General features: G+C 35.3%; 1 protein-coding gene across 2 annotated transcripts in view; it reads left to right on the plus strand.

Annotated features, from left to right (window-relative positions):
• The first annotated feature begins 2,222 nt into the window (after positions 1-2,222).
• The window catches only part of rnf220b (ring finger protein 220b), a 40,035-nt gene continuing 23,208 nt past the window's right edge, over positions 2,223-19,049 (plus strand). For both annotated transcript variants that reach the window (XM_051116979.1, XM_051116980.1), the window contains exons 1-2: positions 2,223-2,454; positions 3,891-4,644. In XM_051116979.1, coding sequence (XP_050972936.1) covers positions 4,020-4,644 — 625 coding nt within the window. In that variant the 5' untranslated portion in view covers positions 2,223-2,454; positions 3,891-4,019. The remainder of the gene's footprint in view (positions 2,455-3,890; positions 4,645-19,049) is intronic.

Below are 19,049 nucleotides of genomic sequence, written 5' to 3' on the forward strand. Positions count from 1 at the left end.
AAAACACTGTATGTTTTAGTCCATTAGCTGAGACTAAATTTAACTACACCCCTAAATTTATGATCAGGAAATATTCCTGTGTCCCTCTCTCTCATAGCTGCATGGTGAGTAGATAATTTTGATGTAAATGTATTCAAAAGTCTGAAAAATCTGTGTGTAACTTTAAGGAACGTCACCGAACCCATTTAGTCTTTCTATGTGTACCACTGTTCAGAACTGTGCTAGATAACCATGTGCTGATTAGCATCTAGGTTTAAAAGTATTTAAAAACTACCGAAACAGTCACGACTGAAACATTTGGTGGGGTCTCGGTAGTGACATCTGTTTTTTTGGGTGTTATTCCATAAATTTGTCACTACTGAAACAGACACAACCGAAATGTGTCATTGTTTCGGTAGTGACAAAAGGGAACACATAATCGTCATATTTTAGAGAAATAACCAAAATGTTAGTAGTTATGCACATTTTTTTTTGTGTGTTTTAGTATGTTTTAGTGTTTTAGTTTGCAAGTTAAAATTTTGTGATGTGATCTGGTCGCTACCAAAGCATTACTGTCAATACCGAAAATGTAGAGTCACTACTGAAACATGGGATGTTTTGTCAAAAATAAAGTATACTGAATTATCAAATAAGATGCTGTGATAGTTTTTGGTTCAGTGTATATTCAAACAAATGAATCCTTAAGTTTGAAATCAGTATGATTAACTTAGGGCCTTTTACAAAGAAAAATTGGATTCAAAATACAACAAATCTCATGAAATCACACTTGCAGTATTGTTAAAATTGTAATTATTGATTTACCTCTGAAAAAAAATTATAAAATAGCAAAAAAAAATATATATATATATATTCACAATGTAGATGTAAGCAAAATCTTAATAGGTCAATATAACCCTTCTAATGAAATTAGTATTAATGCATTTCGGTTGTGACAAATTCAGGGAGAGGACAAATATTCCAAAATACAATAATACAATATGAGAATTAACTGTACCTTGGATATACTATACAATTTGCATACATACAATTTTCTTTCGAAATTTTTTTTTTTTTCTGAGACGTTTCCAACTCACTAGAATGGCCCATATATGGAGAAAAAGAAAATAACATTTAATTTGTACTTAAACATATACAATTTATATAAAGCTTTCTGTCAGTGCATGACGTTATGTGATGCATCTTTACCCGTGACCGTGGACGCTGCTCTCTTGCTTGTCCCAAAAACTTGCAAACAGCAATTAAACTCCAATTAGGTTCATGGCTTTGCAGAATTAACTGACGTAATTTGATTCACCACTGAATAAATGAATTTCAAAAAGAAGAGTAAGACTCAATATTCAAAAACATGCCTTCTAGCATACAAATTTATTCGTTTATTTTCATTTAAGCACTCGGATTATGAAGCAAGAGACTTAAAAGACTTTGTTAATGATCTTGGAAGTCATAATTAGCGAGTCTGAAACCTCTATTAAACTGTGATTTAATTTACTCAAGCTAATACCTTAGTTCTTTATGAGAGAGTAACTTTATTTTATGTTCCCTCTCTCTATACGAACTGTTTCTCATTATTAGACAGGATGGCCGGAGTCTTCAGTGAATGTATGTGTACGTTTGTTTTTATTCATGCTGCCCCAAACATGTTTACATTGGCCAAATTGTTTATTGTATTAATATTGTTGACTGTAAGACTGCATTTATGTATTATAATAAAATATTACACTATTCTATTTGGAATGAGTCAGAACAGATACTGAAATGGGCGACTAAACAGGAAAAAGAAGCATTTATGCTGTCTTACAGTCACATTTTGTTACAGTTTTATATTTGTGCTTCTGTGTACACTTAAACTGTTTGTAATACAATAATTTACTCTGAAGGATGGCAGATTAAGTGAACTGAAAGCCCCGCTAAAGGTGCTATATGATGTTTAACCAGCAGATGGACACCCGTGGTAGTGTATTGAGTTCGTACTAACTAATAGCTACACATATAAAAGGTATGTTTGAGACATTGTACATTTTCGGCGTTCATTTATATGCCTCAGATAAACTGACATTCACTATAGACGCGCAGGATGGAGGTCTACATTTGAGAAAATATCCAAGTCGGACAGGGGATGATAAATTTAAAGTTAACAGAGCGGGACGGGCTGAGAGGAGAGAGAGAGAGCGAGTACAGTGAGCGGCTCGACAGCATTAACAGAAGCGCGCGCGGATCGGATGTTGACACATCACGCGCATCTGCATAATCTACATCACAGCGCTAAACAGCTCAACTCTTTAAACCTCCGTGATTCTTTTCAGAAACGTTCAAAAGCTTTTCGAACGCGTCTTTTCGCGCTTATTCTTTCAGTCATTGGCGAACTCTTCTGACTGACATCATCTGGGTTCGAGCTTGGATAAAATAACAGTTTGACTTCTGACTGTGATGATGAAGATGTTTGACAACAGTATTGTGAGTACTCCTTTTTAAGTATAGTTTAATAATGTGATATTCGCTGGACAATGTTTTGTAAGTCTTGTTGTGTTATAATGGATGTTAAGCTTTTTAGGAATCGGTTACGTTTGTTGTTGTCACATGCGAAGCATTATGAGTTAACTTTTCCAGAGTGCACTGAAACTTTAAGTTATATCAAATTTATTATGTTTTCCAGAAAAGTTGTCTGACATTACTACTTTTTTTTGCGATAGCTGCATAATTACATCTTTCGGAGAACTGAGTAACACCTGTGACCTGAACAACTTACAACGCGTTCAGTTGAGAAATTGGCGTAAATTTAACATCTAACAGAAACCGATAGGTAATATTTAGATCGAATTTAGTCTAAAGCAGATTTCAGATTTAATATCACATCTTAAAGGCAATATTTAAAAGCTTACTTCAGCGTTTTAAACACAGTCACTCACACCGCATATGCGAACTGTTGTAAAAAATGTACTTGTGTTTGTAAAAAAAAAAAAAAGCACTGACATGCACAAATAGCAAATTAGCCCATATGTATAATTAATTAGCATTTGAATTAAGTTTTTTATTATTTAGAATTTATTTTTTATCATTGTTATTGTTGTTGTTCTTATTATTGGAAATAATAATTATTATGATGGGCTATTGTTGGGCTGTTGTTCTTGATACGCAATTATTTCCAAATGACTGAACGTGTATATAAATAACTCGTTTGTTTAAAACAATTAAAACAATGTTATAAAAATTTCTGGTTGCATTGTTCATTTAAAATAAGCAATTCAGAAAGTTCACAAGCATTGCTGATCTTAAGCCATATAAAGTGGGATTGCCAGCCAAACACATAATTAAGAATAATGTTAGAGTTTATGTTTAGATGTTTACATTAATAAAAAACAGCCTTTTTTCAAACGTGCTTAGAGGAAAGTGTAGAGCTGTGTTTAGAATTGATAAACACTAAGTAATGCAGAATAAGAGCACCATACATGAGACGGGTAGTCTAAACTAGAATAATAATAAACAAAAATAATAAATCATTTATGCAGTATAGCATTTTTCTTTCATTTTTTATTATGAAAATGCATCTGACCAAGATCACTAACCCTGACATTTATTAACATTAACATTAGGGCTATAATAAAGGACAGGTTACTTCTGATAATAAAATTGTTTGTTTAAATTCACACAATATGGGTCCTGCACACACTGTTAGGAATTTTTTTAAGGACTCATTTCTGACCTAATTAATCTAGCCACTAAATGTTACTGTCTCAGTCATGTGACATTTAAGAAAAAAGAAAAGAAAAAAACGACTATATAAAAATATACACTTTAAGGAATGTCTGTTTAGTTAAATTGTTGCTTTTCTTTTGAGCACCTGAAGTTGTGTTTTCGGACACATAATTCTGACTGATTTTTTTTTTCAACAGATTTCTGTTAGAGAATGACTAGTCTGTAAGTCTTGAGTGTATAAGCATCGCATCCAGTGCTCTTCAGGCCTCTTCATCACGCCTCTTCATCACATTACACTGAGTTTGAGCAGACATTGCATTGCTCAAATGGACCTCCATCGGACTGCCTTTAAGATGGAGAACTCCTCCTACATGCCCAGCCCGCTGACCTCCCCTGCTCTCATGGTCCTGGCTTCAACAGCTGAGGCTGGACGAGATGCCTCTGTACCCTGCCAGCCCCCTCGTCCGTTTGGAGTGCCGGTCACTTTGGAAAAGGACATGCACCTCCCGTTCCCCAGCGGCTCGTACACCTTCGCCTCAATGTACCATCGGCAAGGTGGCTTTCCCACTCGAGACTTTCCCACCCCTCTGCTCCACCTCCACCCACAGTTTGCCCCACCCAGTCTTGACTGCTCACCTCTGGGTATGCTCAACCACGGAGCGGTGGGGGCCTTCCGGCCGTTCTCCTCCCCACCTGAGGAGCGTGATGCAGGGGCTTACCAGTCTGCCTTCCTCCCTGCCAAGCGCTTGAAGGGCTGTCTGGAAACCGAGGCATCACCCCACCTCCGCTACACAGATGTGGAGGGAAAAGATTTTGACTTTGGGGGTGCTCATGTCCCTACCGGTTCACCAAACACCCTGAAGGTAGCTGAGGATGCTGGGAAGAAGCTCTTTGGCTTGTCTGGGCTGTTGACAGAGGGTTCGCCTGGCCTAGAGGAGCACAAAGAATCAAGTAAGTATCTAATGTCACATGGTATTGTGTGTATTTAGAGGGTTTTTTAGGGGTTTTGTTTGCACCACAGTGAATATATGTGTGTGTGTGTGTCTATATATATATATACACACACATACATACATACACACACACACACATATATATATATATATATATATATATATATATATATATATATATATATATATAGTTATGCTTTGAGAGAAATAAAGCGCACAAAGATGAAAAAAAGCCTACAAATAATTAAAAAAAAATAATTAAAAGTGTAAAATAAATTACTATAACATATTACTAAATTGTTAGATATATTAAATAATTAAAAAAATAATTAATATAAACATACAATTTATAATTATATATATATATATATATATATATATATATTATATATTTATATATAGTTATGCTTCGAGAAAAAGAGAGTGCACAAACACGAAAAAACCCTCCAAAATACTGTAACGTATTACTATATTGTCAAATATATTCAGTTATTTAAAAAATATTTAATGTATACATGCAATATATAATATGTAATTCCACATCATTTTATTTATATATATATATATATATATATATATGTGTGTGTGTGTGTGTGAATATTTAATTAAATTAAATATATTATATAATATTAAATTTAAATATTGAACATTAGTATTTAACATTAATATTAAACATACATTTTTAAAATATATTTTTGCAGGTGTTTTTGCTGTTATTTTTATAGGGAAGTAGAGCTCAGATAGATAAGTGGACGTAACAAAGGAAAATGTAGAATGGGATTGGCCCACTGCTTCAAATCTATAACATATCTACTTCACTTTTTTCATTATTATTAAAACATTTTTTTTTTTGCTGCTATTGGAATGTGTTGTAAACAATGTACTGGGTAACACAGGTCCGCAACTAGGATCTGCGGCTATTTCATGCATCACTTTCGGAAACTAAGTTTTGTTTGTATGTGTTAAGTGTAACTTACAGCACCTGATTTTGTTATATAAGTCCCATGCAGTCCACAGATAAATGCCAAAAGTAGGCCTAGTCTACCCGAGTAGGCTATAACGGTTAGGCTATGCACGGAATAAGTACCGAATCACGAACAAATGATCTTGAGATGACAAAGGCGAAGGATTCGCAAATCTCTCAGCTCCAGACAACTTGTCAATGATAACGAGCAGGAGATGCTGCTCGGCAACCGCGTCTCTGAGTGCGACACCTCCGGCTCAATATCGCCCCCACGCCATCCATCCTGATTTGTTGACAAATGAGTGGGAGAGAGTGTCAATCTGGGCTGTAAGGAGAACGTGGCTGCTCATTACCTTGCTCTGTAATTGGCCGCTGAGGCGAAGGACCCCACGTTCGTGCGCCGCGGCGGGACGGGGAAAAAAGACGCTCAAGCTTAAATTCGTAGGACATCAGAACTCCTTGTGGGGGCGGAGGGGTAGAACCTGCGACATGAAAGACACGACAGAGGGGGCTGATGAGCCACGCTATATCAGAGACGAATGTCAATAGGAAAAATAATGACTGACTTTGACAGGTAGAAGAGGTATTGTAAGGAAAAAGAGCCCCACATCAAGGTTCTTTTAGAAAAGTTTTCGCCTCATCTAGAAGTGGGTTACCGACATGCTCCTTTTTGAGACGGATTGGTGCATCCGTACACCTCAATACATCAAATTATACTTAGTTGTGTATGTGTACACTTGCATAGTGGGCCATATTGTCCTTTCAAAACACACACACATATATATTTACATATGTATGTATGCATGTATGTATAGTAAATATGGGTGTTATTCTTGGGAATAATTTGGGTTCATGAACTGTAAATCAGAGTTTGGATTCACGTGGCCTAATAACCGGTACACAACCTCACACACATGCTGTTGTGTCATCAGAAAGAGATTTGTCATTTGTCTAATATCTGACCCTTGGGCCGTGACTCTAAGCCCTGTGTTATTTTAGTGCTTGTCTCTCAAAAATGTTCAAAAGGACAGAGTATCCTCACAGCTGTTTAAACAGTTAGATCTTTTATATTCCTTTCGAAGGACAGATGTCTTCACTGGGCCGAATCATGTTTATTTTCCTTCGGGAGGCATTTTACATTTTTTGAGCTGATGAGAAAGAAAGAGCAACAGTAAGTGTGGGTAAATGCCTTGTGCCCTGCTGCTTTCTGGGCTTAGGCAGTGTGTGCTTGGCATAAACTTTCTCAGACAGTGTACTTGTTGAAATTTGCCAGTGCATACAGCATTGTCTCAGATTCAGAATGCAAGTGCAAGTTGCTTTTCACTGTTTACAGAGTTCTGTCTGGGTTTCCACAATAATTGTATGTATTAATGCCATTCTCAAAGTCTCTTGACAGGATTTTGTGGATGCTAAAGGAAAAGATGTGGAAGACTTTTTTTGTCAATGCAATGCTATGGTTAGGGATGAAATGGTAATAGTAAGGGATTTTGGGTGCAGTGTGTGTGTATATATACAGTATACACACATATATACAATATTTACTGTGATATTTAAAAAAAAATAATAATAATAAAATAAAGACAAGTGAAGAATTGAAAAAAAAAAAATTAACATTTTATACATTTTAAAGTTAAACTCTTCTATCTAATGCACTTTGAGAGTCCAAAATTAAGAGCTCCAACCCATGTTCTTAACTAATAAAACTTGTCAGAAAAAGTCAGTGAATTGACTTGTACCTGAACTTTAAATGGGACTCAACCCTCTTTTTATTTGTGATATACTGTCTCAGTCTAAATTACATTCACACTAGTGTTTTAGGAAGCCAAACAAATTATAACATAATAATAATAATAACAACTACAATGACAGTAATAGCCATATATAGTAAAACAATTGAAATAAATGAAAATGAATATTTCATAGATTATTTTTGCTTTACACTACAGTAGGGAAATTACAATACTTTTATCATAATTTCTACACTTGAAAGAGATATCTTGAATTTGGACTGTAGTAACGTTACCCATTTAAACTGACAGCTGTCAGCAATTCATACTGCACTTTTAAGCTTTTATTTTAACAGAAAACTCCAGCTTCAGTGAAAACAGGCTTACAAAAATGCGTCTCACTACAAATCTAGTGAAATGCAGTAATGATCTTACGCAAAAGTAAAGCATAACTGGTGGCTTTTGCGTTTCCGAGTTCACTGCATTCAATTACTGTAAACGGAGACATTCTGAGGTGCGGAAAACACCGGATCACAAGCTGATCGCCGCAACAATGTGTGCGCTTCGCTTTGAAACGCTCAGCGAAAACAAACTTGATGAAGGGATTAAGCCATATTGTGCTTTTAGTTTTAGTTCGTTTGACAGATACTGTGTCAAAGCATAATGGCCCAAAACACAACTTTAACAACCTTTTATATTAGAATAAGAAGTATACATTTTTTTTTTAAAACTACACTTGTTGTTCAGAACACCTATCGTTTCGTATCGTCATGTGACCATTATAATATGAAGGTAGTTTTGCTATTGCGATATCACAATATTGATAATATCAGTACATCTCTAATATATATATCAGGGGTGTTTTGTCCTCAAAATATTAGATGAGGAAAAAAATCATTGTAAAAACAAAAAAAATAAAACATGAATACTACAAAATACAACATTAAACATTGTATAAATCACTTGTTTTTCTAAAGAAACATTGTCCAACAGCGACACCAGCGAGTAAAGTTACAGCGGGAGTCCGCATCTCTCTTGCACCCCCTGAGCCCATTGAGTTTTAACCGACCCTCTAAAGCATGTGGTGAAGTTGTGGGGGGGGATGAATGGGAATGAATGGGGGAAAGTCACATGAGACATCGCGATATGATTGGATATGACTGGTTATGATCTGCTGTGATTGGTTAATGTGATAAATCTCACTTTTTGTATTTGCAAATCAGTCTGAATGAACATTATAATGGCGTTAATGGGAAGACTAATTAAAAAAAGTAAGTAAACAACTCACACACTTACATTTGATTTAAAAAAATGCCTCCTCATTTCAGAAAGCCACTGCACACCACTGTTATACATACATACATACATATATATATTTGTCTGTCTATCTATATTAAACAGGATAAAAATCTTGTTTTCAGTATGGCAATATGTTTAGGTTTAGTTTAGGATCGTATATTGTATCAATAACACTCAAATTTATAGTGTTATTATATAAGCTTGACAATGTGAGTTTCACGTTCTTGCTATCAATTTCCTCAAAGCTGAACATGTGTTAAAGTTATGGGTTGATCTGATCCAGTCAGACTAAGGGTGATTTTGCACCTTCTGTTAGACATGTGATGAGTGAATGTGTGGAACAGGTAGAACACATCTGAGCTCTGTGAGAATTGTTGTTAAATAAACAAGACTCCCTTCAAGTGAAGTGTTCCATTGAAATCCAGGAGTGCCATTCCATAGTATGTTAAACTCTGAAGGGTTTTCCCAGGAAACCATGGGAGACAGAGCTGTCAGTGTTTGGAATTTCCGTTCTAATTGGTTGTTTGGACCATCCTGCCAGTTTATCTGGAGTGATTCTGTGATTCACAGCCAGAATGACAGTTTTATCATTTAAGCTATTTGTTGTGTATTCTCTCTGTGCCAGAGACCACTGTAAGATGTCTGGTTTTCATTGATGTTGGAAATTACATGGATCACCACATTCAAAGAGAGCGACAGAGACAAACAAAAGTCTGAAGATATAAAGCTTATCAGTGAGACAGCAACAGCTCCACTGACTGCTGCTAATTTATAACCTGTTTATTGCTGCTTATTAGTACAGATGAGCCATAGCTAATCTACAGCCAAGGTGAAGGTGTACATCACCTTACCCTGTTGGGCTTGACTTTATTGCCTGGGGTGGTGAATTGAGTTTGCCATTGTAAATATTAAGTCTTTTGTTTCTTATCATACCGCAGGTAGTATCTCTAATCCCCATGATCAAACCTGAATGGCAGGGGAGGGTCCAATTATAAATCTGCCCAGACCCTAAAAATGTTATCACTGCTTTGCCTGCTATGTGTGCCAAGAGAAGCTGATTCTTGTCTCTATGGCAGTACGGCCTTTATGAAGCAAAGTGATTGGGCGGCCTAATTAAGGGAGCCTGTAAGGGACAAAAAGAGCATATGTATGAGCTACAGCTGGCAGATGCTATAAAATGTGGCTCATTGTGAGAACTGCAGATGGACTGTATTCAACTGGCTGCCACGGAGAACATAAATCTGCAGAGATTGTCCAAAGTTGTATTGATCTGCTGAATGTTCCTCTCATCCTCTCTCTGTCCTTAAGGTTAAAGGTTTGCAAGGCCTGTTTTGATTTTAGTTGTGTTTTGAAGATGATGTATAAAGATTTATTTCAATATTTATTGGCCAGCAGGTTTTGCAAAAAAGTCCCATACTATATTATATTATATTATAGTCATAAGTAGCATGGATATATTTGTAGCAATAGCCAACAATACATTGTATGGGTCAAAAGTATAGATTTTTTTTTAATGCCAAAAATCATTAGGATATTAAGTAAAGATGATGTTGCATAAAGATATTTGGTAAATTTCCTACCATAAATATATCAAAACTTAATTTTTGATTTGTAATATGCATTGCTTAAAACTGCAGTTGGACAAATTTAAAGGGCGATTTTCTCAATATTTTGATTTTTTGCACCCTCAGATTCCAGATTTTCAGGTAGTTGTATCTCAGCAAAATATTATCCTGTTTTAACAAACCATACACCAGTGGAGAGCTTATTTATTCAGCATGTGATATATGTGATGATATAATATAATATAATAAAATATACTATAGAATTATATAATATAATGAATTTATATATTTTTGCAGGTGAAAACATCTTGTAAAAAAAGTAATCATTTACTTTCACTTATCCTGTTTGATGTTAAATGAGGCTAATTTGATATTTTGTCTCCCGCTGCTGAAGTAGTTTACTCTCCTAATATTCTCTTAAGTGGGAAAGCTTTCATCCTGGTCGGGGGCTTGATGTTCTTCCCTTGTTTTCTTCCTAATTCATCTTCTCCGGATGGAAGGAATGTGAATTAGAGGGGAGGTCTGTGTACCACCCATACTGTCTTCAAGCAAACTCCAGTCAGCCCAGCTCATTTATTTAGGTGGTGTTTAGTTACTGTATTTTTTATTTTTTTCCTAAAGTCTGCTTTATTTGATAATTAAGATGTTTACCGCTATGATTGTTACATCCATCTCAGTTTCAGAGTTTATGAACACCTAATAGGTTTCAATTGCAATGTTTTGTATATTCAAACAGTAACCAGATGTGCAAACTTGTACTGGTGTGCAGAAATTGCTGTGCAGCTTGAATACATTAAGATTTTTGCATTAAAATGGCAACTTAATGTTCTTCAGAAGCATCTTAGACACCACAAACATACCATCATTTAGAGATCATAGTTATACCCTTTTAACACTTTAGCATAAAAAAAAAACTCTTTGTTTTTGCTGTTGACTGCAGATTAGATGCATTAACATGCCTAACAAGGGGCTTGTAGGCCCATTACTGGCAGGATCAGCATGCTTGTCGTCTGAGGGCTTCACAGACTCAGGGGGCTCTCGTTAAAGCAGCGCTACTCCACCCAGGGCTTTTATGTGTTATTGGGAACGTGAGACAAATAAAATAGGGGCTTAAGCCCCGGAGGCTCAGTTGGAGCTGCGATAACAGTTTCTCGCACCCCATTATTAACAAATTTCTGCGCCTTTTTGAAATAATCCTATGCAGATCAGTTACAGATTATTTTTGTGTTTTTATTTGGATTGCATTTTAATGAATTAATACACTTATTAATTAATCACATTTTATAATTGCATATGCCATTATTTGCTCCAAAAAAACAAAACAAAAAACAATGAAGTAGTTCAAGGACATTATATACAGTAAAGCTTTTAAACAGACATTAACAAAAGTGGCTTTGGAAGTGCAATGACATGACTAAATTAAAGTGTTAAAACAACACTTTAGAAGATCTTAATTGAATGCTGTTTAACAGCAGATTGGACTTGTTTAGGCAATAGACAGCTCTGAAGTACATTGACACTGCACCTGATTGACCAGCATTGTGTGTGCCAAAGCGGCCCTCTCTGATCTCACATCAAAGAGCGGCAGGAAGAAGACTGGAAGCATGTGGGGTAAGCCAAGGTGGAGAGGGAGGGCAGCAAAGACTGTCGATTGCTGGCTCAGTACAAAACAGCACATCTCGAGTCCCATGAGCCCACAAATCAGTCAAGCAAATGCAAAGGGCAGAATGTGGGTTTAAATAGTCATTTCAGAGAGCCGACAGAGTCAAAGACAACAGGCAGACGACGGCTTGACAACTGCTCTGTCTACCTGTCTCATTCTTGCTTACTGTCTCATCCTGTGCCTCTGTACATCCTTTGCCATTCAGTTTAAGAGCATGTGTGTAGCCTTGCATTAAGGAAGCAATCGAAAACATGTTTGTTTAAAAACGGCAATTAGATTTTAGAATCGTGCCTGACTGACATGTTTCTGTGTACAAAGGTCTTTACAGAGCACCGATTTGGGCACAGTGTTGTTTCTGTGAATGACCCTTGAAACACAGTCCACCTGTAGGGCCTCTAACATCTGGGGCTGTCATTAGTGACTGATGCTTGGCTGATGTTTGTAATAATATCCAAATGGCTATTCAGCCTTTTTACACAAGTCACACTAAACACACAGCTGGCTCACCACAAACCACACTAGAACTGCGTTTTAGGGGTTTCTCTACACGATATTGAGAAAAGATGACATGCCACTTTTTGTGTGTGTAACAGAGTAAATTGGTTTCACTTACTCCTGAGCTTTAAATTAAAAACAGCAAGTAATGCTATTTTAATACAAAGCACTGAGGGTTTGTAAGCTTTTCTCATATAATAGAAGAATGGAGTTTACAGTTCATATGGCTCATATTTTTCCAGTTACTTTAATTGAACCCCCCAAAATGTAGGGACAATTTATTGGTACAACATTGGCTATTTGGTGATATATTTTTCAACCTGATCTCATGACGAAAACGTACTTGTGGGAACTTTTTTAAACGTTGTTTTAGCTTGTTTTTCGATCTCTCATCTTTCAGTTCTTTCATTGGGAGTCATGTTTTTCATGGAATTCGTACCCAAGGATTCCGCATCATAAGTCCAATTCTGCGCCGGCTTGTTATGTCCGGAAGGCACAACATATGGAGCTGTAATCATAACGGTGTACCAAAATGATTACAAGTTCTCGCTGTTTTACCACCTCTAGTGTTCATTTTACCCCCTCTAGCTGTAATCATAACTGTGTACCAAAACATTTACAAGTGCCCGCTGTTTTACCGCCGTTAGTGTTAATTTCTGTTGTTAACTGCAGTGATATGTACTTATTGGTACGTATTTCGTGTCTTGCGAAAAAATTCCCACAGGTACGTTTTTATCATAAGATCAGGTAGATATTTTATTCAGTAACAAATTAAACCTAGAATAAAAAGGGGCTAATTTTAAACATCGGTTGTCCTAAACTGTTTTTTTTTTTTTTTTTTGCCATGTCCATTCTCAGTGCTCTTGACCTTCCCAATTTTATCTTACAATTAAAATCATCAGCGCTATATATATATATTTTTTTATATTCATTTTATTAAACACAAATACAAATACAAAAAGCGTAGTATTAATACTGTATTTTTTAGGGATCGACCGATATGTGTTTTTCAGGGCCGATTTGGGCACAGTGTTGTTTCTGTGACTGACCCTTGAAACACAGTCCTCCTGTAGGGCCTCTAACATCTGGGGCTGTCATTAGTGACTGATGCTTTGCTGAAGTTTGTAATAATATCCATGCAAATACGGATTATTACAGATCAAGTAGACCGATAACCGATATTTGGAACTGATATATATGTCTTGTTTATTTATTGTCAAAATTAAGAATAACAAGGGCTCTGCCCCCCAACAAAAAGCTTTAAATGCTTTTAAATTATTTTATCGGCTAATCTGTAAAATTACCTATAGCGATTACCATAAAACTGCTTAATATCGGCATAGATAATTGGCCAGGCCTCCAGTATTTTTTTCTTCTTCATTAAATGGGGGAAATTAACACGCACAATTAAATTTATTAATTTTAACTGTGCATGCTAATTTCCCCTATTTTTACATTACATTTTCCATAATCAAATCTCACTTCAGGGTAGTCTCCAAAATGCTAATTTAATAATCTTTATCAACGCTCACAATGAATATCTATGTTTATGGTGACATGATGACTATTCACTTGTAACATTTAAAATTATATTTATATTTTTGTATTTATATCAGTGCATGCCTTTCAGAATTCAGTATTCTGAAACTTTGGCTATGATTTCAAAGTCTTCATACCATTAAAGGAGTAGTTCACTTCCAGAACAAAAATTCATAGATTGTTTACTCCTAGTCATCCAAGATGTTCATGTCTTTCTTTCTTCAGTCATAAAGAAATTGTGTTGTTTGAGGCTCTAAACGATCCCAGCTGAAGAAGAAAGATCTTACCTAGCGAAACGATCGGTTACTTTCTAAAAAATTAATATTTATATACTTTTTAACCTCAAATGCTCATCTTGTCTAGCTCTGCGTGAACTCTGTGCATTCTGGTCATGACATTTAGGGTATGTTGAAAAACTCCCATCTTATTTTCTCCTCCAACTTCAAAATCATCCTACATCGCTGCAGAAGTACCGACCCAGTGTTTACAAAGTGAATGAGCATTTTGGAAGTTCAAAGTTCATAAACTGCATTTTGGAAGTTCAAACTCGCAGGCACCATAGAACTCCACTACATAGAAAGCATTCCTGAATTTTTTTCCTTAAAAAAACAAGAAAGAAAGACATGAACATCTTGGACGACAAGGGGGTGAGTAAATTAAATGTAAATTTTTGTTCTGGAAGTGAACTTCTCATTTAATTACTTGATACGGTGGTTTACAAAATTTTATCGTTGACCCCTCTGTATCTTGGGGTATATGTGTATTTGCATGAAAGCGTGAAAGAGCCTGGGGAAATGTAGTTTAAAATCTATTGGGGACTTGTGTCATAACCATAAATCAGTCCTTTGCTAATTGGTAAGAAAACAACAGTCAAGCAGTATATAATGTTTTATGTGCCTCTTATGTTTTTTACTGCGGTACTAACGAGGGTCTGTGTCACAGAGTGGACAGGGAATTACCCTGAAAGATGGCTGCTGTCCGTAAGCTGTCCGTGTTCCTCAGCTTCTGTTCCTTGAGATGCTCCTAATTTGCATGTGGCAATTAGTATGCTAATTGGCCTAATTAGCCCATGGGACCACACAAGCACTGTGGCATTAAAAGGTTCAGTCTCATTATGACTCAACAATTCCCACGAGTTAGCGCAATCAAAAGGCCATCACATCCTCCAGAGCATATCTAGGGTTTCTCCCGGCGAACTTTTTCTTGCTTAAACGTGTTTTGTGTTGATTACTCTTAATCTGATATTTATTTGTCAGTGTAGTTATGCTTTGTAGGCATTCGGGCAAGACCTTGTCCAAAAGGAAGAGAATTTACCCTCATTAGCGGATGCTAAGCGGGCATTCGATAGCTGCGTCCTGAGCAGATGAGATGGGAGATTGAACTTTTAGCTCAAAGTGCCCTTACTGCTGATTTGTTTCATGACCTGATTGAACAAGAACAGAGACCTGTGGATCTATATCAGCTCAGCTGGCAGTGGCCTTTGTTCCTCTGTGCTAGCAGACACGGAGTATTGGCTCATGGGATTGCTGGGCTATTGATGGGGGAAGGATGGGGTGAGCACACACACATACACACCCAGAGAATGACTTTGGCAGGCTGGGCAGATGAGGAGCATCGGCTATTGTGTTTACTCAGGGTTGTGTGAAGGCTCTGTATGTTTGGTTATCCTTGGATAGGTGAACAAGGCAGAGACGCTGTCTGGCCATGACCTGAAATAATGTCACCCAGTGACTACTACTTAAAAAGGTAGACACACAGGACACATTGTAAAATGGGACAAATACATTACCTTAGGTTAATAGCACAATATAATAGCACTTTCAAGGAATAAGGTACAAAAAGGGCATGAATCCCTTAAATAATTCAACCTTTTTTTCTTTTTCAATCAAAAGGTCACTTAATCTTAAGAAAATTTTTGATTTTGAAACTAAATATTATGTGAGCTGAGGTTTGCATATTATATTTTATGCTGTTTAGATTAAACAATAAACTTTAAATGAACATCACAATTAAAACAAAATATGTACAGTTCTTTAAAAATACAAAATACCATTTTTAAACTTTATATATTGCAGGGTTTTATTTTCTGTACATTTTTATGTATTAGTTTGAAATTTTTTCTAATAAAATACAAAAAAATGGGAATGTTATAGCACTCAAAGAATAAAGTACAAAATAGGGCATAAAGGGCATACATTTCTTTAAAAATTAAATCATTTTTTACCTTTTTCAGCAAAAGGTCCAAAATTTTGATTTTGAAACTAAATATTGAATGAGCTGAGGGTTCCATATTACATATTATTTATATCAAACAACAAACATTAAACATCAAAAATAAAACAAAATATGTAAAATTAAAAAAAGACAAAATATCCTTTTTTTAACTTTATTTTTTTATGTATTGGTTTTAAATTTTTTCTGTAATAAAATACAAAAAAGTACAATATAATAGCACTTTCAAAGAATAATGTACAAAATAGAGCAAAAAGGGAATGAATCCCTTAAATAATTAAATCTTTTTTTTTTTTTTTCCTTTTTCAGCAAAGGTCATTTAATCTTAAGAAATGTTTGATTTTGAAACTAAATATTATATGAGCTGAGGTTTCCATATTATATATTATATTGTTTACATCAAACATTATACGTCAATATTGAAACAAAATATGTAAAATTAAAAACGACAAAATACCTTTTATTTGTAAACTTTATATATTGCTAGTTTTTATTTTCTATACATTTTTATGTATTAGTTTGAAAATTTTCTATAATAAAATACAAAAAACTTACAATATAATAGCACTTTCAAAGAATAAAGTACAAAATAGGGCAATAAGGGCATTAATTCCTTTAAAAAAAAAAATTAAAAAATGTTTTTCCTTTTTCAGCAAAAGCTCACTTAGCCTTAATATTTTGATTGTGAAACTAGCTGTTTATTCATTTTACATGAGGTTTGTATGTTATACGCAAACATGAATTGTGCATATTATATTGTTTACATTAAACATAAATAAACATCAAAATAAACATCAAAATAAACATTAAAATATGTAAAATTTAAAAAGACAAAATACCATGTAAATATATTGCTTTTATTTTGTATACATTTTTATGTATTAATTTGAACATTTATTGTAACTTAAGCTTGATTAATTTAGGACAATAATTGTAAAATCTGAGAAAAGTGAATGAGATTTGTTTTAACTTCCACTAATCCTGTACAAAATGTTAAATAATGTAATTTCCTGCATGTTGTAATTAAAAAAAAAAAAAAAGTACATTTTCTGTAATGGTGCAGTAACAACCAAAATGTGGAACCACAGCTAAATAGTATGCATTTTTATTGTTAGATACACTTTTATGGTGAATGTTAGTTTCTAAAAACTATATATAGGCTTTGTATAACAAGATAATTATATAATATCTAGATATGAATAGGATTTGTTTCTCTTTAAATAATGGCAACACAAATGTACTGTAATCATATGTTAAAATGGCTGTAAAAAGTGATTTTTTTTTTTTTTTTTTTTTCACCTTTGCTGCATCAGTGACTTGTCAGTCCCTTGCATCTCGGACTTCATGGTTTTACTGCCTCCAAGACAACCCAGTGTGGCAGAAAACCCTGATTCTGTCGTCCCCCCTACTTGCTCAGCCTTACTACCCTCTACTCGTTAGCTGTCTAATTAGCCTTTAGCTACTTAATGAGCTGAACAATGCAGCGTTAGTGGAGCAACAAGCTTAGGGCATGTTAGTGGGTTGGGGTTAAGGATGTTTGGATGTTGTGCTGAACTGGTTGCCTGGTGGCCGTTTTCCCATTGGTTGCTTGAATTATGTCTTTCTCTGTGGCCTTTGTTGGAGTGAAGTTTTATAGTGTGATGGTTTGTTGCTTTTGTTTGGGTTGAAATGGTGAGAGAAAGATTTGAACCAGCGTCTTATGCAAGCCACAAACATGTATCGGTAAGGTCAAATTCTTGCTGTGCAAAAAGTTTAAAATAACCTTTTCATTTATCAAACTAGTCTCACATAGCTTGACGTTTACCTATCAGACTAAAGTGTATTACACTTAGCAGGTTTTTCTGGTCATGTACAGTGGCCTACCACCATTAAAAATATATATAGTTATGCTCATGATGCAATTGGTTGCAACTAACCCAGAAGTTGCATATTAATTCATGCAATCTGATCGGAGCTTGTTGAAGAAGAGAGTGGAAGAGGAATTGATGGTTTGTTGCATGTTGTTGCAACAATGCATTTAATGTATATAATTGCATTTGTCAATCACTGTGCCTCTAGTATTAAAAACCTGCCAAAGCCACGCTGACATATAATGTCTTACGTAAACTGTCTGTTTGAGTTAAGAACCGAATTCCCAAGCCTCATGGACCAGTGCCGTCCAAAACACAGATGCTGTTTCAGCCCGTAATGGGCTTCTAGACGTTCAAGATGAAGTCATGTTTTTCTGTGCCGCAGGAGCTCGTCTGTGTTAAACTCTCTTCAGACTGGGTGGCCCGGTCCTCCCACAGCTCCCACAGCAGGTGGAAACCAAGAATTGCTATTAAACGAAGGTCAGAGGACTGTCATTAATAACAAAGTGTTTGTGTTTTTTCCTACGTCATGAAAAAAAGCAACATTGTATGGATTTAACCAATGTGAGGTTCTGGAAATTTCAATGCTACAGTCGAAATGAAGTTAAAGGGATAGTTCACCCAAAGTTAAAATTCTGTTATTATCTACTCACCCTTCATTGACTTTCTTTCTTCTGTGGAACATAAAAGAAGATATTTTGAAAAATTAGAAGTTTTTTTTTCTCCATTCAATGGAAGTCAGCTATAGAAGCCCATTTCCGTCGCTGAATAAAAAATAAATCTCACAATTCTGACTTTATTTCTCAGAACTGCGTGATACAAACTTGCAGTTCTGACTTTTTTCTAAGAATTGTGGGATATAAACTCACAATTAATAAAAAGTCGCAGTTGCGAGTTATAAAGCCACAATTGTGACTTTTTATCTCGCAATTGCGACAAAAAAGTCAGAATTGTGAGATAAAAAGCTGCAATTGCGAGTTATAAAGTCAGAATTGTTAGATATGAACTCAAAATTGAGAGAAATAAAGTCAGATACAAACTCACAATTCTAACTTTTTGTCACGCAATT

Source organism: Labeo rohita, chromosome 8 (genome assembly GCF_022985175.1).
Source record: "Labeo rohita strain BAU-BD-2019 chromosome 8, IGBB_LRoh.1.0, whole genome shotgun sequence".
NCBI classification, from domain to species: domain Eukaryota; kingdom Metazoa; phylum Chordata; class Actinopteri; order Cypriniformes; family Cyprinidae; genus Labeo; species Labeo rohita.